General features: G+C 38.0%; 1 protein-coding gene across 4 annotated transcripts in view; it reads left to right on the top strand.

The window, feature by feature from the left end:
• Positions 1–20,544, top strand: part of RABGAP1L (RAB GTPase activating protein 1 like) — a 224,425-nt gene that overhangs the window by 14,226 nt on the left and 189,655 nt on the right. For all 4 annotated transcript variants that reach the window (XM_068199461.1, XM_068199460.1, XM_068199462.1 and 1 more), the window contains exons 3-11: positions 319–508; positions 1,884–2,094; positions 3,986–4,160; positions 4,936–5,096; positions 5,568–5,678; positions 9,297–9,363; positions 10,632–10,734; positions 11,636–11,802; positions 15,627–15,771. In XM_068199461.1, the coding sequence (XP_068055562.1) occupies positions 319–508; positions 1,884–2,094; positions 3,986–4,160; positions 4,936–5,096; positions 5,568–5,678; positions 9,297–9,363; positions 10,632–10,734; positions 11,636–11,802; positions 15,627–15,771 (1,330 nt within the window). The remainder of the gene's footprint in view (positions 1–318; positions 509–1,883; positions 2,095–3,985; positions 4,161–4,935; positions 5,097–5,567; positions 5,679–9,296; positions 9,364–10,631; positions 10,735–11,635; positions 11,803–15,626; positions 15,772–20,544) is intronic.

The following is a 20,544-nucleotide window of genomic DNA, read 5'->3' as shown; positions in this document are numbered from 1 at the left end:
TTCTTTAAGACTAATTATAGCAAAGTCTGTTGATCTCTAGTCTGGATGGAGGCTCTAAATACACAAATCTGTTATTCTAAGAGAAGCCTGTAGTTTTTTGATGGATGTTTTTTGGATTAGCAATGAGAACATCTGCATTTTATGTAAGGGGATCTGACACTGGATTATATTTGATTCAATTTTATTGATTCTTGATTTGTTGTCTCATTCAGCAAAGTTTCTTAACTTTTGCCATTAGTAAGACTATATACTTGAAAACTGATAGTGAAAGTAAAACTACAAGTACCTTCAAAAAATGTCATCTCCTTCTGCTTACAGGTATTTTCAGATGGAGATGAGGAGTTGGAGAAGGCAATGGAAGAGATACTGCGGGATTCTGAGAAGGACCAGTATGTCACTGCACTCCCAGAAGGATTCAGTGATGGCAGTGGCCAGGCAGCTGCAGATGGGTCAGCAGGACAAACAACCCAGCCATCTTTGCAGCTTGTTTTAGACCCCTCTGCTACAGGTATTGCCTGAGTGCTTTCCCTCTTCATCACACATGGCAGGTTTTTTCTTTGTGCAGTTTCAAGTTAACCCTAAAATATAAAGCTTTCCACAGCTTCATTCCAGAATTATGTTGGAGAGTACCCTCGGGGCCTCCTCTTAGTTGAAGATTATGGATAAGAATAGGTTATCATCAGACTGATAACTTAGCTGCTCTGCTTTGGTCAAGATAATGTTCATTTTGTCTTCAGCCAAGGATTAGTTGGGACTAAGGATTGTATGAGTTGCTGAGTGGATGACAGTTGAGGTGGATCTGCTGCTGCTGGAGCTCAAGAAGTTTCAGGGCAGTGCTCATGGATAGTTCTACCTGCAAATGAAATATGCCCTGAGCAAACTGATTGAATTGTCCATCTCTGATGGTGTCACCACATAGCAGTAAGGCTAGCTTAGGATTTGGTATTTGCTAGGAATGATTGTGGTACTTGCCTGGTATTTGAAGCTTTCATGAAAAGGGGAGGACTGAAAGCTTTTAATGTAAACTATTTTGTATATATTTTAAGTAAAATATAGTATAGCTTTTTTAGATACATGTGAAAAGCCTGCAATATAAAAATACATGTATTCTGTTACATATATTAGGGATAGAAGGCTGTGGTCACCTTTTTGTGCTTTAAACTATAATTCTTTTTACCTCAATAGCATGCAGGGCACTTCTGTGGTATTCTGTCAGCTAATTCCCATAGCATCTGTTGGAAATAAAATAAATATGTTCTTGTGGTAGAATAAGATAGCTTATATGAAATGGAAACACCCATCCCTTAATTATATGTCTGCTGTATTTCTGAGAAACTTACCTTACTGTTTTCCTGCTTGACATTCTTCAGACAGAACCCAACCCTTAGCATGAATGAACAAAGAAATACTTGTAGACATGTTTCTCTCACCCACTCCAGCCCCAACAGGAATAATTCAGTTTTACAGCCTTCGTGATTCTAAGTATTGTAGCAGTATCAGCTCTAGTAATAAGAATTATAAATAACAGGGCACACAGAAGGGTCAGGGCTAGGTGATCTTCAAGGTCCATTCCAGCCCTTTAATGTTCTGTGATTCTGTGACTGCTTAAAAAGGTTCAGAATGTCTGTGCTGTGTTCCTGTGGTGCTAAAGAGACTAAAAATGCAGTTTGTCCCCATGCCACCCTTGGAAACATGAATTAGATTAGAACAGACTTCACAGTAATATTAAGCTGCCAAATGGATTTCATGCTATTGGAGCTGAACTGTCTGCTCTCATGTCCATTCCTGGAAAATGTAGGAGATTTTGCTGTGGAACTCACTGGAAATAAAAAATGGGTAAAAATAGAAGCAAATGGCTGAAGAAGCATTTTCTTCATTTTCAGAAATCTCTGCACCGAGGCCATCTTCTCCCAGTGAACCCTTGGAAGAGGACAGTGTGTTGTTTAACAAACTGACTTATTTGGGTTGTACAAAGGTGTCAGCCCCACGGAATGAACCAGAAGCTCTACAAGCCATGGCAAGCATGAAGTCCTCAAGTCAAGCCCCTTTACCTGTCACGCTCTATGTTCCAAACATTCCAGAAGGCTCTGTAAGGTAACACACAAGAGTTTTCATTTGTTGCTTAAGCAGACACACATAAGAAGTGGTTTCTCACTTTGTTACTTGCACAGGGAAGTAGAATTGCTGGATTTGTGCCTGAGGTTCTTGCTGAAGACAGTTAATTTTGAGAAATTCCTCTGAAGCAGCAAAATGTGTGCTCAGATTTACCATGCAGTGCATGGCTGGTGGTACCAGTTACCACACCGTGTCAGCAAAAGCATCTCTTTCTACCTTAATATCTGCTCAAATATGATAATAGAGATACTGGAAGGGCAGAGCTGGTAATACCTGTACTCTCCTGACCTCCCTAGTCTGTCAACTCTTCTAAGGTCCATGTGTTGCAGGAGTCCTTCTGGCCTTGGCTTTGCTGCAGAAGTGTCAGCTTAGACTCTCCCATCTGTGCTTCAGAGCTGAGGTGCCAGTCTCTGCTTCCAGTCATTGCTGTGCAGAAGGCAGCTCTGACCCATGTTTGCCTCATGATGCCAGTGCTGGCAGTCTCCAGATACTAGAAAAGATTCTTTTCCCATGTGAGAATGGTCTTTTAATTAGTGCTGAGGGAGTCAAGGGTTCTTGATCAGGGCATGCTAAACGTGCACCTGTAGCATTTTTGCATCCAGAAGTAGGGAACATCTCAGTATCTAAGATGTTTATTTTAAAGCTCTGATATCAAGGTACCTGAAGGATATGTTTAGATTTCCTTCCTTGCCTGAGCTGTGTTTACTCATCTTGTGGAGGAAGAGAAGAACCTTCAAGAATATTTATTATTTTCTTCCATTTTTTCCTTTGAACCTAATTTGAGTTTCATTTGACATAAGAAAATATTTCATTTGTGTACTTCTACAACAGCACCAGTCACCCGGACACAAGGTGTAAGGTGCCTAAGTTTTTTACTCAATGTGGCCATTCAGGAGGGTTGTTTTGCAAATGAAACAGCAGGTTCTTTTGATCTTTAATTTCAGAGGAGATCAGTAAATGTGGGACTGCCTAAGAACCTGCACAGAACTGAGAAGTTGAATCCACACGTTCCATCAAAGCACATTCCATCAAAGCTTAGGTGATACTAGTGTTGGCTTTGAGGAGTGTGTTCATACCTGGTGTCTGAATACTTGTCCTCTGAGGTTCCAGTTATCATGTCCCACCAGAATTAGTGTGCTGAATCCTCCCAGGGCTCTTCTTGCCTTTAGGCCTATATTTTTATTGTTACAGACTTGGGTTTTTAGGTGACTAATGTTTATTGGTCATTGATGTGGATGTGCATATGGACAAGTAGTGAAAAGATAGAGGAGAACATTTGTTATTCTTTAAAAGTCACTATCCACCAGTCTGTTCTGAAACACCACTCCTTCTTTTAAGTTTCTGAAATATTCTTTGGTTCTATGTTTGAGAGTATTTTAAAATCTTGCATGAGGTCTTAGATTTGTGATAAATACTCACCTGAATGTGGCAGTGTTTGCTAAGCTGTATAGTCCTGTTGATTCTGAAATTGTTTTCATAATGATTTCTTAAACAGATATTTAAATTTCTTTTTAATGTTGCATTTTCTTTGATTTTTGTATAAAAATCACATTTTTTATTGTTTTCTGTGGTTTCTACATTTCTTCTTTTGTGTTTTTCACAATGGCAGTTGTTTACTGTCTGATCTAGAGGTACTGTAGAGGTCTGTATTATGGCATATAAAAGAAATTAAGTCAATGTTACAACCAGGAACATTTACACCTTAAATTTGTAAAGCATAACATGTCTGTTCCTGCTGCCCATCTCATCTATTTGAATTTAGCAATAATTAGAGTTTAGATCCTTGTTTATCTACTTGCAGAAAAGCCTTTTAGGTAGGCCTGTTTTACTGACATGTTCCTTTGATCTTCCCTGTTCCTTTTCTTGCCAGAATAATTAATCAATTGAGCAATTTGGAGATAGCCTCATTTCCCATCTATAAGGTGTTGTTTTGTGTGAGGGGGCAAAATGGAACTTCAGAGAGTGACTGCTTTGCATTTACTGAGAGCAGCTGTGGGACAGAAGAGTTCCAGATCCATGTTTTCTCCTGTGAGATTAAAGAAGCTGTAAGTATTCTGTGGTGCACAGTGACTGGAGAAAAGATTCAAGCATTGTTTGAAGAGGTCACTCCCAACCTCTATGACCCAAAAGGTCATAGTGCCTTGAAAAACGTGTTAGCACATATGAATGAGTTTTGCAGAATGTGCAGCTAGTCACACATGAATATTATGATTTTAAGTTTTTGCTTTTAGTATTTCAACAAAATTCCAAAGTGCGCTGTACTGGGAAGATCTGGAAAGCCTCATCTGCGGCTTTTGCAGGCCTCATTTAGGTGTGTTTCATACTGAATTTGCAATGTATACCTTTGGAATTAAAAGGTACCATGTTACAGTACTCTCCCCTAAATATTTTAGGAAGAGCTGTGTGATAGTCTGGGAGAAAAGGACTTTTTAGGGTGGAAAAAGAGACGCTGAAGAAGAAATTTCCTTGGGTTTTGACATCTGCCAGAGCGAGCTGTATGTTGTGTTGTTAAAAACACAACTTGAAAAGTACATTATGCAGGTCCTCCAATGAGCTGCATTCCTAATCTCTAATTTATATTAATATTAACTCACTGAGCATGACATGAGCAGGACATGTATCAGGAATGGAAATAGGAGATGTTGTTACTGAAATGGCTTGGTTATTGAACACGTGATGTTGAGTGCTTTGTGTTACATGAGGCATGATTTGTGTTCAGTATAAGAGGCAAGTGATTTTTGACCTTCAAAAACCTCACAGTGCCTCATTACAAGCACCCTTATTTTTAATCAGAATATTAATGATTTTGCTTTTCTGCAGGTCAGCCGAATTTTGTATAGTTTCTCCACAGCATTCAAACGTTCTTCCAAACAAGCATCTGATCACGTGAAGGACTTTGTTCTTCCCACACCAGACAGTGATGTGTACACTTTCAGTGTCTCCTTAGAAGTCAAAGAAGATGATGGAAAAGGAAATTTTAGGTAATCAGAATGGAAAGGGAAAAGCAGAAATCTCTTTGGAAAAAGGACACAGCTACTTCCCGCACGCACAGCTCCTGTGTTGCAACAAAATTCATTTGACCTCTTTTCATGAGACATGCTGTAAATAGGAAGCTGCTCTTTTGATTTACAATTTTCTTTGTATTTTTTCTGTAAAAAGATAACAATTCAGAATACCTTCTTCAAGTGAATTTCTTTTCACTGCATCATTTCTTTTAGGGATGCTCAATGGATGCCTGTGCAAATTGAAAAGATAGAAAGAAGTCTTTTAAAAACTTTAATCAAACTAAGTTTCTTGAGTAAATACAGTCTAGTGGTCTCTTTTGATGTTGGTTTTTTTTTTTTTTAATCTAATGAATTTTGAATTAATTTAAAATTTAGAAAGCATAAACTCTTTCCTGTATTTAACAGTTCATGTTCTATACCTGCTGAAGGATTTTTCTGTTCTTTTAGCCCTGTGCCAAAGGATAGAGATAAATTGTACTTCAAGCTTAAACAGGGAATTGAGAAGAAAGTGGTGATCACAGTTCAGCAACTTTCCAACAAAGAACTGGTCATTGAAAGGTAAAAATCTTACAAAAATGATGAAGGTTAGATTTTTGAAAGAATGGTATTTAATGTAGTTTTCTGTGACTTGGCAAGTTATGTGATAGAAAAAAATGTACCAATAACACAAAGTATGATTGCACAACAGAATTAGTGCCACCAGGTGGCAATCTTGGCAAAAGAGTAACAACGGGAGAATTCGGTTCTAGTGAAAAGGAAACTCAAGCTAAAAGGAGCATCAAGAAAACCTGCCCCCAACCCTCCCAAAACCTGACTGATCTCTTGACTCGGTTTCAAGCTTTTACTTCAGAATGGAAACTAACGTTTTAGACAAGGAATATACAGTAGAAATTTTTTTCATTGTTTCTGTGTTGTAAAATTAGGCTTTTGCTGCTCATTGACTTAAAAAAAAAAATCTGTTTTCAGTGTAATTTTAAATTAAACAGTTTTGCCTTCAGGATTCAATTAATGAGGCACTTAGGAAAAGCATAGTGCTTTTCTCCCCAACATAAAATTACCTTTCTTAGAAATTAGCTTTTATTTTGGTGGTGTTTCGAATATTCAGTTGGGGATGTTATTTTTATTGCCACAAGCTTTGCTGTGTAAAAGTTATTTAATGACATACACAGGCTTGTAAGTAATTTTATGTACTTACCCCTGATAAGATTAAAATTCAAAACTGGTGAAAGATGAATGCAAGTTATATCAGACTGAGCTTCTGGGATATTTAGTCTTCAAAAGTATTTCCAAGTGGAAATTACAATGCAAAAAAATATTTCTGAAGAAATTTGGTCCCTGGTCTAAAGATTTTTTTTAAATCTGTTGTCATGGTTTCAGGAGATCAAACTTGGTTGCTGCTCAGAGAAAGTGCTCCCTCCTGGCATTCAGACAGAGCCTGGGGTTGGGTCAGGGTGATGCAGAAAGTTACTCTCATGCATTACTTTGGCCCTTCCTGCTCTTGTGCCCTGTTTGACCTGGGTTTTGCCAGTTTTTATTTGGATCAAAGCAGCTGAAGAGAAGATGTTAATTTTTGAGTCATGTGTGGCACTGCATAGGTTCAGTCCCACAATGGGGGATGTCAAGTCTCAGTTGTTTATAGGATTCAGGAAGAAAATTCTGGTTAATGGTCAGGAGATTTAAGGAAGATGTTTTAAGAGTGAAATAGCCTTTCATTCTCAGAGATTGAAGGACTGAGACCCTTCTCAATACAGTGATCTTTTGGTATAGTTTGCTACTAGTCATACAGGAGAGTGAATCCGGAGTTTTGTAGATATACTTAGGTTAAAGTCTAGACTGGTGTCCTTGAACTGAATTACAAAGTACTGATTGGTTTCTCTTTAGTAGTGGAAACTCTTCAAGATCACAAAATACCAGAATGGTGTGGGTTGGAAGGGACCTTAAAGATCACCCTGCTCTGTCATGGGCAGGGATACCTTCCACTAGACCAGGTTGTTTCAAGCCCTGTCCAGCCTGGCCCTGAACACTTCCAGGGATGGAGTAACCACAGCTTCTCTAGGCAGCCTGTGGCAGGCCCTCACCATCCTTACAGGGAAGAAATTATTCCTAATATCTGATGTAATCCTGCCCTCTGACAGTGTGAAGCCATTCCCCCTTGTCCTGTCATGGGGTTATCAGCCTTATCCATGGGTAGCATTTGTATTTTTATAAATGAAAATATACTTTGATGAATAACAATTACAGTTCCTTTTTTTTTTTTTTTTCTTGCTGGTGTAGAAAGTAGTGCAGTATGTGCAGTTGCACAGAGCTGCTTGGTAGCCACCTTTAAGTGCAGAAATCCAGCAGGTCTGAGTGAGGCTGAGGCCCACAGTCTGTGCAGGTCATTTTAAATCCTGGCTGTGTGGTTGAGCCCCCCATCATGTTGGAGGCTGAATGTGCTGACAACTGTTTCTGTAAAATCCATCTTCTGCAAGTGAGAGTCCTGACCTGGCTTGAACTGATTTTCCTGTTTGAAATAAGAGGGAAGAGAAGCCCTGACTCTTCTTGCAGCAGGATGCTGCTGGGCATCATAAGTCTGCTTCTGTAAGAGGCAGGGGTTACTTGTTCCTGATTCCCATTCTTTTGGAAACGTACTTCCCAACAGTTTTGGCTGTCACACATCAGAACTTGTGTACACGTGAGTGATACACAGCAGCAGCAGCATCTGGGAGCTGTTGTCTTTCAGAGGCACAGATATTTGGCCTGCCTCTGCATCTTGGCCTTACATGTCTCTGTAGCAACAGTACCAGGAGCTGGTGATCCCCTTACTACTATCAATTGCAGCCCTCTCAGAGCTATTTCTGCCCCAGGAACAAGAAGTAGTAAGTATGCTGTTAGGTTCTGCCCAGTTGAATTAGTCTCTCAGGGAATCTGGCTTGTGTGGCTAAATCCAAATCCTGGATCTGAGCTGCCTTGGGTGATTTACATGGCACTGCATTATGGATGAAGATAAATCAAAATCGTTGTCTACTGGTTTATTTACCACTAAGATTTTTGTGATTCTAGTAGTGAAAGAGTATGGAGAATGGGAAATACTGTTGTGGATGTATTTACTGTTAAGTAATTTACCCCTAATGTAATAGGAGAAAGCTAGGTGGGGTAGTAATTGCATATCTTGAGACTTTTACAGTTAAGAATGTTACTAAAATTTTAGTTGTTGGTGTCCATATGTCCAAGCAATATTGTTCAGCATATTACTTAGTTCTGAGAGTCAGTGAGAAAAAGCAGTTTGATTATCAGAGAACCAAACAGAAGAAAAATTCTTCCAGCAAAACCCTCTGAATTACAACCCCAATTTTCCATAGTATTTCAAACAGCAATTACTTTCAAATTTTTTTCTTTTTTCATTTGAGATCTAAGGTTTTTTTAAAAACCTGTGCAAGACAGATTGCTGTTTGTTGCAAATACATAATTCTGTTTGGTGTTTTTATTCATAATGGAGTATGATCAAAGGAGAGAAAGAGATGATTTGCAGAAACCTCAGACCTGGATTTGTGCCTTCAGTAGTCAGGAAGTTTGAAAATCCTAATGTCTGAGGAAGTTTTTTTGCTGTTTTTTTCTCTTAAAAAATATCAAGAGCATTTTCTTGTAAAATGATTGGACTGGAATTCTGGAATTCAAGGCCCTGTATATCACACAAATTCAGATTTTAAAAAATTGTAAAATGAAGTCTTAAAATTGAGCATATTGTTGTTTCTTGGGTTTTTTTTTTTTAAGGTCTATGATGCTATGTGATAATAGAATGAATGAATTTGTATTTTTCCTATAATTGCATAGGAACAGTTTTTAAAATAAACTGGGGAGAATGAATATTATCCTGCCAGTCTCCTATACTAATGTATAGGAGTTGTTCGTATCTTTGAACTCATTATTATAAATGGTCTTGAGGAATAGTTGAATTTTCACAGGCCAGATGCTAGTTTCTGCCATCTTCATTCTGGAAAATAATTTCATTGTCTTTTCTGTAACATGTATTGTGTTGTTTCCTGAGTGTTGCCATAACAATAGCAAACAATTCTCTGAAAGGTACTCTTAAAATTAGAAGCAGTAGGTGGGTGTCCATTATGTTCAAGCAAAGACTCTCATATTGTGAAAAGCTAATTTTTTTTTTTGTGTTGTTGTTTTAAATAAACTTCACAGGTGCTTTGGGATGTTGCTAAGCCCTGGACGAAATGTGAAGAACAGTGACATGCATTTACTAGACATGGTAACACTTAGCCCTAATAACCTGTTAAATAAGGTGATTTGAAAAAAAAGAAAAAACAAACTCCAGCAAAATGAGTTTTTAATATCTTTTGCTTTGTTTGTTTCTTAAATCCTTTGATTTGATATCTGCAATCATAAGATGGACAAATCATTTCAATTAATGTCAAAACCTGTGGTATCTGGGTTTTGTTCAATTAGTGAAGCAAAGATTAGGTTGTTACAAATAACTGAGATTTCTGTATTCTGTTAAGTATGTTCCCTAAAAATTTAGAGCAAATAATTGCTTTCATATTTGGGTGCCAGAGCAGTGTGCTATTTTTCCAAGGGGCTGAAAACTTTGTCTTTGTTTCCTTCATTTGATTTCAAATTCTTGCCCAGAGTTTGAAGTATTCACTTGTCCTCTACAATATTCTGTTTCTTAGAGTAGCTTCTGAGAGAACTGCAAAACAGTGTGATTCTTTGATATAATACCAATTTACTTTCTCTCTGTGGATAATATAGCCATTGTCAAGTTATGAAGTGCTAGAGTGTCCTGGTTTAGGGCAAATTTGGGAGAGTTAAACCTATGAGACCTTTTGTGGCTCTACAGTTGTCCCTGTTTTGCCTAGTCCATTTCTGTGCTCATGCTGCTGGCTCTGTTTATCAGTATTGAGTTCTCTTGTCAGACTCATTTATTGGCCTGATTGTATTTACCAGCTCATTTTTTCCCCTGGTTTTATTTGCTGAATTCAGCTCAGATTTTTCCTTTTTATTATTTGATTAAAAAACAGAATAAATTATAATGAGTTTTGGAGTGTTGTTGTTCCTATAAATCTATACAACACCCTTTTACTATATTTGAATTGCTGTCTTTACTCGACCTTGAATTCAATTTACGTTCACATTCCAGGTACATTTAACTGCTGGAGTTAATGAATTGTTAGTTTGTTTATTGACTGTAGCACAGAAATAGACATTTGTGATTTCCTTTCAACCTCCTTTCTTCATATTTAAATCTGGAGAACTCAGTCACTCTTATATCCCGAACTGAATTGCAGAGAGGGAACGTCAGTCTCCTTTTATCTTTAGAGGCTACCAAACAGGCCTGTGTGATTCATAGGGACTGTTCCAGAGAACTTCAGGAAGCATGTACTTGCCTCATATTAGTAATAGTTCATTCCATTAATTCATTTTCTTTAAGGTTCCTAGAACTATTTCTCATGTCCCATGCCCCATCTCTTTGATCTCAAACCATGACTGTGATACAATGCTGTATAATTTTAATTTTAGGAATCCATGGGAAAGAGTTCTGATGGGAAGGCTTATGTCATTACTGGAATGTGGAATCCTAATGCACCCATGTTTCTGGTACTTAATGAGGAAACTCCAAAAGGTAGTGGAACCTAATCTGTGTATTTGTTTTACCCAGCAGGGGTTTGGTGTGTACACTTTCTCTTGGCAAGTATGATGCATGTCTAAGTCCATGAAACATTATGTTCCAGGAGTCCATTGCTAGGAATTTTTCTGTATAAACACGCCCAACACAGAGCTGTGAATAACTGTTCATAGAATGGTGTGGTGCTGATTTGGAGATGTTACATTAGTGTTTGGGGCTGATGTGCCTGTCCCTGCTTATTGGGATTTTTGGTTCTAAGCATTTGCAAATTGTTGTACTCAGCAAAGCAGTACGAATAGCAGGCATTGGGGTTCTCCTCCTTCTGGTTGTGAATTGATTACAAATTTCATCCCCTGCGTCTCGTCTCGGGGCAGCTGACAATGATGCATTCAAGTGCTTGATTGTGTAGCAGAGTTTCTTATTGCTGGAACTTACATTCTCTGATGGGATTTAAAAACTTGGAATGTAAATCTGGAGTTTGTTTTCTGTCCTGAGGCAGAGCTCTGGTCATTTGCTTAAAGGCATTTCCAAGTGCCTACAGCCAGTGTCACTGCTGATGGGTTTTCTATATATGTAGCATATAACAGCATTCCTTATGCTTCACAGTGTGACCTTATCCTCTGCATGCACTTTTTGTTAGATGGGGATTGTGTACTTTAATGGTGTTTTCTTTGCATGATGTCTCACCCCGTCTTTAAAACAAGTTGATAGTATCTTTGTTTTTGAAGTTATCAGGTGGTTAATGCACACTTTCATTCTGTGCAACAGGCATGGAAGGCATAGAACTCATAGAAATAAAACGGGTGCAAATGGAATCATTAATGAAACAGGATTTTCAGTTTGAACAGCAGTTTACAAATCTGAACTGTGACTATTTTTTCTCATGTTTGTGTTTCAGATAAGCGTGTGTTCATGACTGTGGCTGTGGACATGGTTGTTACTGAAGTGGTGGAGCCAGTCCGCTTTCTGCTGGAGACCGTGGTGCGTGTCTATCCTGCTAATGAACGCTTCTGGTACTTCAGCAGGAAAACCTTCACAGAAACTTTCTATATGAAGCTAAAACAGGTAATGCCTCTGCTTTTTTTTATTTAGAACATTTGTCTCCTATGTCCCAATTTGGCCTTTATGAAAGTTAGTATGGCACCTGTTCCTCAGCAGTTTGTTTCTTTTTAACTATTTGTCAGAGATGCTCTGATGCATAAGGATTAAGTAGCATGTGTATGGTTTCAGTGCTTTTGTGTCATGGTTTAACCCCAGCTAGCAAGTAAGGCCCACACAGCCACTTGCTCACTCCCCCATGGTGGGATGGAGGAGAGAATCAGCAGAGTCGAAGTGAGAAAACTCGTGGGTTGAGATGGAGACAGTTCAGTAGGGAAAGCAAAAGCCGTGTGCTCAAGCAAAGCAAAACAGGGAATTCATTCACCATTTCCCATGGGCAGGCAGGTTCTCGGCTGTCCCCTGAGAAACAGTGTAACACTGGCTTGGGAAGACAGATGCCATCATTCCAAACATACCCCCTTCTTCCTTCTTTCCCTCACTTTACATGCCAGGCATGATGCCATACAGTCTGGAGCATCCCTTGGTTCAGTTGGGGTTAGCTCTCCTGGCTGTGTCCCCTCCCTGCTTTCTGTGCACCTCAAGCCCTTTTGTTGGTGGGGTGGGATGAAGAGCAGCAAAGGCCCTGACTCTGTGTGAGCAGCTGCTGGGCAGAAGCTGTGTTGTCCCCTGTGTTAACCAGCAGAAGCCCAAAGCACAGCTTCATACCAGCCACTGTGAAGGAAATAACTCTAACCCAGCCAAGCCCAGCACACTTTGTAAACTGAATTATAGTGAGTTGTAATTCATTGGTTTTGTGGGCTTAAACTATTTTGAACCTGCCTGTTGAATTCTCTCCAATCTCTAAAGCAAGACATCTAAAGGAAGTCCACTTGACTGGTAGAATTGGGCAATGATTCTACAACTGTTCATTGTAAAATCAATGGGCTACTGACATTTACAGTATGAGGGCAGATGGCTGTAAGAATGTGGCCCATTAAAGACAAAGGAACCTAATGCTGAGGTATAAGAGAGTGAGGCTGTTAAGATTGTAGCTCAGGTCCCTTCTGATTTTGGCACTGGCTGAAGTACATACAAGAGATAGATCTGCCCATTCACTGTAGAATTATGTGCAGCTGCATCCTCCTGCAGCCACTGCTCAGCTGCTTTCTCCAAAGACTTATGTCTTGGTATTGACTCAAAAAAATGAAGAGTTGTACTGTGGGCATTGGAACAGTGGTGCATGATCTTTGACTAATGGAACCAAAGAGCAGTGATTTAATTTTACTGAGCCTAATGGGATTATCTGAGTTACCATCTCTTTGTGGGACACAGCAATAGGTCTGAAAAAACCAAGCTGTGTTGATGCTACATGGGAAAATTGCTGCTGTGTTTAAAACTTCAGGAGTAAATAAATCTCAGGCAATCTTGTTTCTGTATTTCTTCTAGAGATTAGCATAGCAACTTGGAATTTAAGGAAATCTGAGAAATCTGACTGTTACATGCAAATAAGAATATCTGCATTTTGATATTAAAGAAAATACATTTTAAAAAGTATTCTGCTCTCAGCTGTTCGATACTTGTCTCTTATCAGTTCAGCTTGCCTTTTAAATCACTTGCAACTGTACCACTTTTAATTGAGTAATATGGATGCTTTCTTTTTCTCACCCCTTATAATGTGACAAACATACACATGCCTCCCTCCCCTGAAGAAACATGTGCATTTCTTCCTGCTGCAAAATTCAGAGTCTGTTGTGCAGATCTTTGTAAAAGGAATATTTTTAGTCCTAGTAATCCTTCTGGAAGGTGAGATCCTGACTGTGGTTGACAGGATCTCTTTGGGTGACTTGAATCAAGTCTTGATTTCACCAATTCTCAGTTGGACAGTTTGCATTGCAGTAGCTGTTCCTGACAATACCTTTGAGAGATCCTGTACTTCAGGGCACTGTTAATCCTTGAGAAATAACTCTGCAGATGGCAGTGGGATCAGCCATTTGGGAACTTCTTGGGAAGACAGTTGAGTGTTAAGTAGATTCTAGAAAAATTGTAACTCTTCTGAGGAAAGATTCAGGCACATTTAATAGTCTGAACTGAGATGGCTAAGGTGTGCTCAGGTGTAAAGAATGATAAAAGCTGATAGAAATGCAGGTTAATGTGTAATTTAGGATTGTTCTTTCTAGCTGATAGAAATGCAGGTTAATGTGTAATTTAGGATTGTTCTTTCTAGCTATCTTACTGTATTGTTCATGAACGTTTTCATTGTTAGAACATGGTCCTTGTATTGGTGGGCTTGTGCTTCAGAGAAAACCAATAATCAATTTTTTTACATTATATACAGGTGGGACTTGCAGTTAAGCAGCATATGTGCAGGGAGCTGAAGACTTGTAATAATTTTAAGATACAGCAAAACCCACAGTACCTCATGCCTTATTCTCTCAAAAATAAAAGCTATAGATACCCATGGTTAATAACATTAGTGCCATCAATACTTGATTGATTTAACCAAGTACTTTGTAATTACTCAATAATGGTGTTATGTGAGAATAAAACAGGGATAATGGCTCTAATGTCATCCTTCTTAATTTTTACAGAATGCAAGCTATTCATGCCTACACCCCAAAATTTATTAAACTGACTTCATGAGAAATTCAGTCAGCAAAACTGCTGATAATTGGAGCCTCTGCTTTAAGGGAAGTGGGTCTCAATTATTAATCTAAAATAAATGAGGAAAGGTTTCTCACTATAAAATTTATATTTTGTCAGTCCAAACAGTCCCTGTTTGAGATGCTCATCTGCATAATTTCACCAGCTGACTGAAATTGCTAGTGTTAGTCAGTAGTTTGTCTGTATCTCCAGAGCAGGTATTGTGGAGCCTTTAAACTTTATCATATTTGTTTTTCAAACAAGTTGAGGGTACTCTAACTGAAACTATGTTCTTTTTCGTGGTTAATTTGATGATTTTAGTATATTCCAAAAATTACTTTATCTTAACTGATTAGTCAAGATGCACAAAGGAAAAAACAGCACAGTGTTTTGGACTGCTTCATTTAATACTATCATTAGTTTGCAGTTGTATACAATTCTCTAAAAATATAGTAATCACTGAATGTCACTGAAAAATAACTGTGTTCATAACTGTAACTCAAAGGAAAAATGAATCCTCTTTTAATTTTAAAACTTGCAACTGCTTAAACTATAGTTAACTGCTATAGTTGACTTTTTTCATGAGAAAGTCATAGAATCATGGGGTGGTGTGGGTTCACAGGGACCTTCAAGATCATCTAGTTCCAGATACCCTGCCATGGAGTTCCATTACATTTCTCATTGGAAGGAGTGTATTTTAAATTATATTCTGCTGAAGAAGGTTACGTTTTCCTGGTTTTTAATGAGTAAAGGATTAAAAAGAACTTTTAACAATTTAAGGCTTTTCAAAAGGGTGAGGTTTTGTTTTTCTGTAGTCTTGTCTTTACCTGCAAAAAAAAACTCCTACCATTATTTTTCCCTCCTCAGGCATTCAGTTCCTGTTTCACTTACTCCAATATTTTCCCTCTTTGCTCTCTCCTCTTTTCTTTAGCTGAGATTTCTTTGACTTAATCTCATTATAGCTGTTTAAAATAGAATGTTTTTTTAATCATTGTTCTGAACAATACTGAAAATGGTTGTTAAGAGGCAGCTTTGGAAATAATGCAGTTTTATTTATATGTTCTACCTGTAAAACTGAGAGAAACAGAACTGTCAGATACTACTATCTATTTTTGCCAAGGCAAAGAAATCTGAGGCAGTCCTGACCAAACTATTGTTTAGCCTTTCATAGCCTTATTTTTCAACTAATACATACCCATATTTTCATTTAGTTGGAAGGAAAAAGCCATACAAGTGCTGGAGATGCAATTTATGAAGTTGTCAGCCTGCAAAGAGAATCTGCCAGAGAGGAAGAATTAGTCACCCCAACAAGTGGAGGAGGGCCTATGTCATCCCAGGAGGATGAGGCAGAAGAAGGTAAGGATAAATGAGCACTTAATATTATATTTGTGTTGTTAATTTACTCAATTCTTAATACAACAGCTTTGGACAAAAAGATGACTAGTATTTTTCTATTATGAGTAACAGTATTTTTACCAAGCCATTGTTTGGACGTCTTCCAATAGCAGCAGCAGATGATGTGTGTCCATCTTTGTGTATATTGCTGAGGCACCTGTGCTCTTCCAGCAAGTTAGAAAAGGCTTTTCAAATGTGTTTTCTTCTGGTCAGAAGTCATTTGTCATGAATGTGCTGTGCTACTGAAGAGGACAGCATGAAATTAGGCTTTGAAATGGCAGGTTTTAAATGCCTGATTTTAAAGAAAACCAAAAAATCCCAGACAGGCTTACATGGGGAATTTTCTCATCCTCTGAGTGTCTGCTTAACATGTGACTTGGTTTCCTTCACTTCTATCTAGGGTTTGTTAAAACATCCCCTGGTTTAGCTGGGGATTGCTGCAGTTCGTGGAGCCAGGGCATTTGCTCACCCCTTCCAAAGCTTACATACCTCAGTGTATTTCCCACTGGTGATTTAGGGTTTTTTTTATCAGGGGGTGGAATGTTTTGTTTTATCTGTTTGAAGGCCCTTGGCTTACTGATGTCTCTTTGTACTCTGGGGGTTAGCCCATAGCATTCAGAATAGGCTTTCCATGTGCCAGTTTTGATCTGGATGTCTGACCTACCAGGAATTGTGATCGTTTTATCAAGTTATTCTTCAGAACTCTGGCACTGTTCTGTCACTACTGTAAAAAGTTTCACTCACTACTGTGGAAGAATTCTTCCTTGATTCTTTGTTATTTGTAACTATTGGATTTTGGCTTGTGCAATATGAGTCAGAACCCTGGGATTAACACAGGCTGGAGCCAGGTAGGTGTCTCACAAGTCAAACCCCCCCACATATCCCAGGTGATACCAAGCTTGCAAAAAACCCCACAGTCAGGTGCTCTTTGAACTTTGATCTGATTTCTGAAAGGGAGGGGAATAGGCACAGATCAGCAATGTCAGTCCCCACTTTGTATCAAGTACCAGTTCTGAATAGTTAAAATGCTATTTTCTCCAACGAATTTCTTCTGTTTCATTGGTGTTTGGGATTGCTTTGCTGTTTGTAGCAAGAATTAATTCAGATTTGGCTTTTGGAACTCATGGATCAGTGTAGTGTAATTCAGCTGTTGGTGTTCTTTTCCTTGCTGGACATGTGAGTTGTAGAGCTGAATTGATTTCTGAGACTTGTTTGATAGGGTAGAGTTTAAATAATTGAATACTTTTTTTTTCAGTATGGCTGTTATTGGGAAGAATGCAGCTGTTCCAGAATGTGGTGAATGCAGCACAATAAGGAGTAACATAGCTACTGTCCTCTTGTACTATTACAGAATGGCTATATCTTATTACAAAGAAAAAGTATTCCACTGGAGTATGAACCTAAGTTTAACTTTGGTTTAACTCCCTAATGCTAGTTTCCATATTTTAAATGTAGATTGCTTCCTCAAAGAAGACATTAAAAATATGATGTGCCTCTGTTCTCATGGAAACCACATTTAGAGTTCTGTGCTGAGAAGTTCTTTATCCTGGAGGATATGCAGGTTCAATGAGTCATTTGCAGTTTTTCTAAATAAATCTCTTCATTCTTTTTTTTTTTTTTTTTCTTTTCAGGGTACTAATTATGATGATGGAAAAAAACCACTTGAATTTACAATGTCTTGTCTTGGCCTTGGAAGAAGGCTTTTCTTTTTTAATGTTAAGTGTGATAGCTACCTGGCTACATAGGTTTTTTACTTCTCTCCTTTTTTTAATTTTTGTTTTTGCTTTTTCCTTTTATGCCCACAGAATATTCTTCTTTAACTGATTTCAACAGCACTATACGTTGCAATTTTTCTTGTATAAGAATTGCACTATCTGATTCCTGTGTACTCTGCATGCACACAGCTCACTGGGATGTCTTGTGCCATGAGTATATGAATAAAGATGGTCATAAAAAAAGGCATTTTCCAATATTCTTTTCTTTTTGCTTTAATGAAAGACCAAACATGGTAGCTGCCAAAAATGATTTTAATAATCACTATACTAAAGTTTGACCTGATGTCTTTTAACAAGTGCTTGTAAAAATGGAGGTCATATACTCACTAAATAACATTATTAGCTTTTCATATTTTTTCTCATTTTAGCTTGACTTTTCATGTAAACAGCTATATAAAAAATAAGACCTTTGCTAAGATTGTGCAGTTGTTACTTAGAGATATTTCAGGTCAACTTCACTTTTGTTTTTTAATTACTAATATTGTTAGTTATATATATATTAGTAACAATATAATAGTATATATAATATATATATATAAGTAGCAATATCTATTGTTACTAATAGATATTTCTGGCAATCCAATCACTTATGGTCCCTTGCTTTGGAGGTGATAATTTAAAAGATAATTTTAATAATCTCTTGTCAGAACCTAAAATGTAAAGTGCAGTCCTTAATAAAAAGCTTTCTATTAAATTCTAATATAATTTTAAAAAGATTAAAATGTATAATGAGGAAATTCTTACCCTTTCTGGAAAGGTTGCAAATAAAGTGGATTTAAGTATCAGCTTGTATTAATATGCAGAAAAGTTCACTGTTAACCTTAAGTAGAACCTTGTAAGAAGGTGCAGAACACAGCTGGTTGAACTCGTCTCCTTTCTGGAGCATTAAGGAAGGTGAGAGCATGCGCAGAATTGATGGTGTAGGTACTGCAGCATTGAAAAAAGCAAAACTCGGAGAGCATTTTATTGTAGTATTGTTCTGCAGAGGATGAAGTGGCTGGCTGCACTTGTGAGCTTAAGGACTGGGGGAAATAGCTTTCCAGCAGAAGCATTTAAAGAAGGATGCAGTCCCAGGAATAAATAACAAAGGGAGAAAGGGATGAGTAAGTTGGCTGCTTTTAGCAGCAGTGCTAGCTCAGACTGTGTGTGAAATGACCTTCCTTTGGCTCTGTTTGAATTACTAGATTTTTTTGTTTTTTATGATATATAACATTTCAGGAGAGCACTAGATAACTCTATTTGAGTTTCTTCTGGAGTCAGGATGAAGTTGGAAGGTTAAGGGTGACTGTAAGCAGGAGCAGTTCTGTTCAAAACCAGGAAATATTCTTTAAGCTGATTGTTATGGAGTTGAAGCTACTTTTGCTGAAGCTCTCTGTGGCCCCAGGTGTCTGATTAGGAGCTCTTGTTCCCATCTGTGAGTTGGCTGCAGAGTAAGCACAGAATGTTTAGCAGATACCCTGAAACAGGCAAAAGGTAATTCAGGTAAAAGATGACCTGCCTTCCAAAAAGAAACTTCTGAACATGAGCGGTAGGGTGCTTCTGGAACGCTCTCAGATGACTTCCAGGGACACAGAACTTTTTGCTGTTGTGTTCTGTTTGCCAAGAGAAAAAATAAAAACTGAAGAAAGTAAAACTTTTATCTTCCTACTCTTGTTAGTTGTCTATCTCTTTTTGTTTTTAGTGTTCAGACAATAGCAAAATGAACTTCAGGGGTATGGAAGTTCAGTGTGGAGATGGTAGGATTTGACACTGAAAAGAGACATGAAAGAATAAGGGATGCTGAAAATTTCAGAAAAACTCTGCAGGTGTTGTACTGGTCACACAAAAAGGTGTGTACAGTAGGGGAGAGGTGGGCAATGCTAAATGATCAGAGATGATCAGCCAGAGGAAGTCAGAATGTGTTTCAGGTGGTGTGGGAGGGTAGAGGCTGTTTTCAGTACTCAGGAAGGCAAAGGAGTAGAGGAGGTGATGTTTTAGGAGTGAATAGAACTACTGAGAGTATTTAGTGGTAAAATAGGGGTTATGATGTGAACAAACGAGGGCGATTGTGTGAGAAAAATTAATGACTAGTGTTGAAATAGTCAACTCTGCATTTTAGTCCAAATTAAAAATAGCTTTGTGTACTTCACAGGAACTGTTTGTTATATTAATCCAACGCAGAGTAAAGTTGGCGGGTCCTAAAGAAGATCAGTTAAATCTGTCTTGGAGTCTTTTTGCTGTCTCCATAAAAATGAACTAAAATGTCACAAATCCTAAATTCATGAGGCAATTTGGCCAGTAGTTATCTCCAGACAAGAACCAGTTCTGCAGTTCCACAGGGGAAGAGTTTTAAAATACAGACACTACTAAGAATAGCATCCAAATGAAAAAAATATATTCCCGACAGGCCTGATGTCATTTAATGGACTCTACTGTCCATAAAATAATCCAAAATGGATTATTTTCACAACTTACAAGTTCACTTGTGTTATTAAAACTCATCAAATAAATGCACTCAGTTGACTTCTGCAGCTATTATTGTCCTGCTAGGAGGAATATGGCCCTGTGATACTTTCCTTAATAAATATAAAAATACTGGGTGCAGAGGACTTGTTATTTTTAATATGGTGGCAGTTGATAGTTACAGTTGTATTTAGATTTGTTCATGCAAGTATGGCCTTTGTGTTACAAGGTGAGTATTTGAAGTGTTTGGAATTTGAAGCACTTCTGTGGGTTGCAGAAGTATTTAATGTAATTGCAAGTTTATAAATTAAAAGGGAAATTGGAGATTTTTAAGGTTTTTTTCTTTTCTAGGAAGTGGAGCACACCCAAGGAATGTGACTTACCCTGAGCTCTTTTATCCCTCTGTTGTTCCCCAGTGTCCACTCGACACTCCTGCACAGTGTGTGTGGGAACACTCTGTGGGTAGGGATGTTTTCTTTGATAAAATCTGTTCCTCACACTTCCTTTGTGAGGTTCA

This window comes from Anomalospiza imberbis, chromosome 9 (assembly GCF_031753505.1).
Source record: "Anomalospiza imberbis isolate Cuckoo-Finch-1a 21T00152 chromosome 9, ASM3175350v1, whole genome shotgun sequence".
NCBI classification, from domain to species: domain Eukaryota; kingdom Metazoa; phylum Chordata; class Aves; order Passeriformes; family Viduidae; genus Anomalospiza; species Anomalospiza imberbis.
Note: the sequence above shows the minus strand (reverse complement) of the source record. Positions and strands in the feature narration are given on the sequence as shown.